The sequence below is a fragment of the Olea europaea genome, unplaced genomic scaffold (assembly GCF_002742605.1).
Source record: "Olea europaea var. sylvestris unplaced genomic scaffold, O_europaea_v1 scaffold19087, whole genome shotgun sequence".
Classification (NCBI taxonomy): Eukaryota; Viridiplantae; Streptophyta; class Magnoliopsida; order Lamiales; family Oleaceae; genus Olea; species Olea europaea.
Window position 1 is genome coordinate 1 of NW_019236900.1, and position 2,061 is coordinate 2,061.

The 2,061-nt window shown below is 37.0% G+C and overlaps 1 protein-coding gene across 2 annotated transcripts; it reads left to right on the plus strand.

Moving 5' to 3' along the window:
• Positions 1–14: 14 nt before the first annotated feature.
• Positions 15–2,061, plus strand: LOC111378970. 2 transcript variants are annotated; one of them, XM_023002274.1, is made up of 4 exons: positions 15–575; positions 1,228–1,318; positions 1,779–1,887; positions 1,968–2,061. In XM_023002274.1, the coding sequence occupies exons 1-4, from the start codon at positions 458–460 to the stop codon at positions 2,019–2,021; spliced, it is 372 nt and encodes a 123-aa protein (XP_022858042.1). In that variant the 5' UTR covers positions 15–457; the 3' UTR covers positions 2,022–2,061. The 2 variants fall into 2 exon arrangements, with proteins under 2 accessions (XP_022858042.1, XP_022858043.1); XM_023002275.1 differs by having other exon boundaries at positions 1,821–1,887; positions 1,968–2,055.

A 2,061-nucleotide genomic window follows, 5' to 3' on the forward strand; every position in this document is an offset into this window, starting at 1 on the left:
TATTCTTGATTAATTTTCTTATCATACATAATAGTTTCAAGTTAGGATATTGGTGAGCCTAACATAGGCTTATTAGACAGTGAAATACATAATTTGAGCTCATTATGGAGATTAGCAAAATTTATTGCTACCCAACTAAAAAATCAGCCAAACACAACTTCTACCCCAGCTTGATTCAGTTAATCTGTTGCCATTCTCTAACTTAGATTGCTCGAATTTATGACTGTCGAAGGCAGGAATTAGTTTTTTCTTATCCGGGGTTGATGCATTAGAGAATTTAACTTGTGTATTATGTCTTCTTACTTCTTGTATTCATTTGGAACAGAGCAGTGGTTGTCTTGGATGTCAAATTTACCACAAACTCACTTCCTCGCTTGAAAAGCATTTGAAAGGGAAGAATCTCCAAGCTTCAAAAGCTGGCACATCTGAGGATTTCTTGACCACCAGCACTTTTGAGATGGAAGACAATAAAGTGGAATCGCGAGGAAGCATCTTCCAAATTAGTAAATTAACTCAGATACATGATTCTCCTAGCGCTGGCTGTTCGAACAATCCTTCTGATTTCATAAATCATGGCAAGTTGATACTGAATGTTTTCGTCATTGAATTACAATGCAACTAAATTGCACAGTGGGCTTCTTTTTTATTTGGGACTTTTTCCTCTCTCTCTCTCTCTCTCTCTCTCGTGTTGTTGTGTTGTTGTTGTCGTTGTTGTTGTATTTTTTTTTTTATTTTTTATTTTTTTATTTTATGGTGTGGGTGGGTGGGGGCTCTGGCTGGTGGTTCTTGGCACTTCCCAATAGACTGCTAAACACCGTTCTCTGTCTAATGGTGAAACGAGAAACTTCTTTTGTAATCTCTCTGGACCTTAACTAAATGTTTCCTAAGTTTTATCTTCGAGGATCACATAGAATGTTCTCCCTGTTAATGCAAAATTACATGTGTATATCCTTCATTATAGCATTATTAGATTGCGTTTTCAATGTCAAGCAATTATTCGCAAGTCAGTGATGAGGACTCGGGTCTAACGTACACTTGCACCACTCGTAAGAACCAACCAATGATAGATAAGTAGTACTCCGTTAGGTGTTCTTGTTTCTTGCTTAATAAACTTGTTCTCTAATCTTTTCAGTGATTGGTATTCTTCTTTTTCTACAATCAATTTCTATATTAAAATATGCGGTTTGTGAATGAGGTTAATCTTAATTGGAATGGCTTTGGTTGTAGGTCTTCTTCTCTGGTACCAGATTAGACAGAACTGGATAGAGAACAAAAAGCCTTTGAAACATTCGCAGCAACTGCGTGAACCCTGGATACAGTGAGTTGATTTCATTTTTGACATTTTTCGTTACCCTGTCCCTTAGATGAGGTGAGAAACAATAATAAACTTATTCTATATAAACTTAAAAGTTGGTTAGTAGTAACCTAAATTCTTCGTCACTTGACTTCGATCTAGGCTAATCTTTTTGCAAATATTTCATGCCATGTTATTTAAACGGGAACCATCCTATATAAGATGAACGCTGATAATTTTCTGAAAATTACCATTCTATTACTTACAGCTTGTTTGGGAGCGCTTTTTTGCTCCAAAAAATTGATTTTTTGACCGTTATTTCACTATTCCAATCGTCATATTCGACTTCTTCTCTCACACATGGACCCCACTTTTCTCCCAACGGTCAAAAAATCAATTCTCAAAATCACTCCCAAACAGGCTCTTAATTTTCTATTGAAGTGAAACACTGGTTCATGGTTCCTCTCTTGGTATTTTTTGTCAGCCCTTTGTGTCACTGCATTCCTAAAAAGTTTTGGCTTTGCAGTTGGAATGCAACCTATGATAGTTTGCTTGGCAGTAACAAACGATTCTCCAAGCCTGTTCCGCTTGGTGTAAGTCCGTTTCCAAATAATAGTTTACTTTATCCGCGTAATGCTCTGTCCATCTCATTATCCGTGCTTTAAACTGGCAGGAAATGGTGGATTTTCTGGTTGACATTTGGGAGCAAGAGGGAATGTACGATTGAGAAACCATAAGCCGGAGAATTTGCTCTATCCATTTGGGAT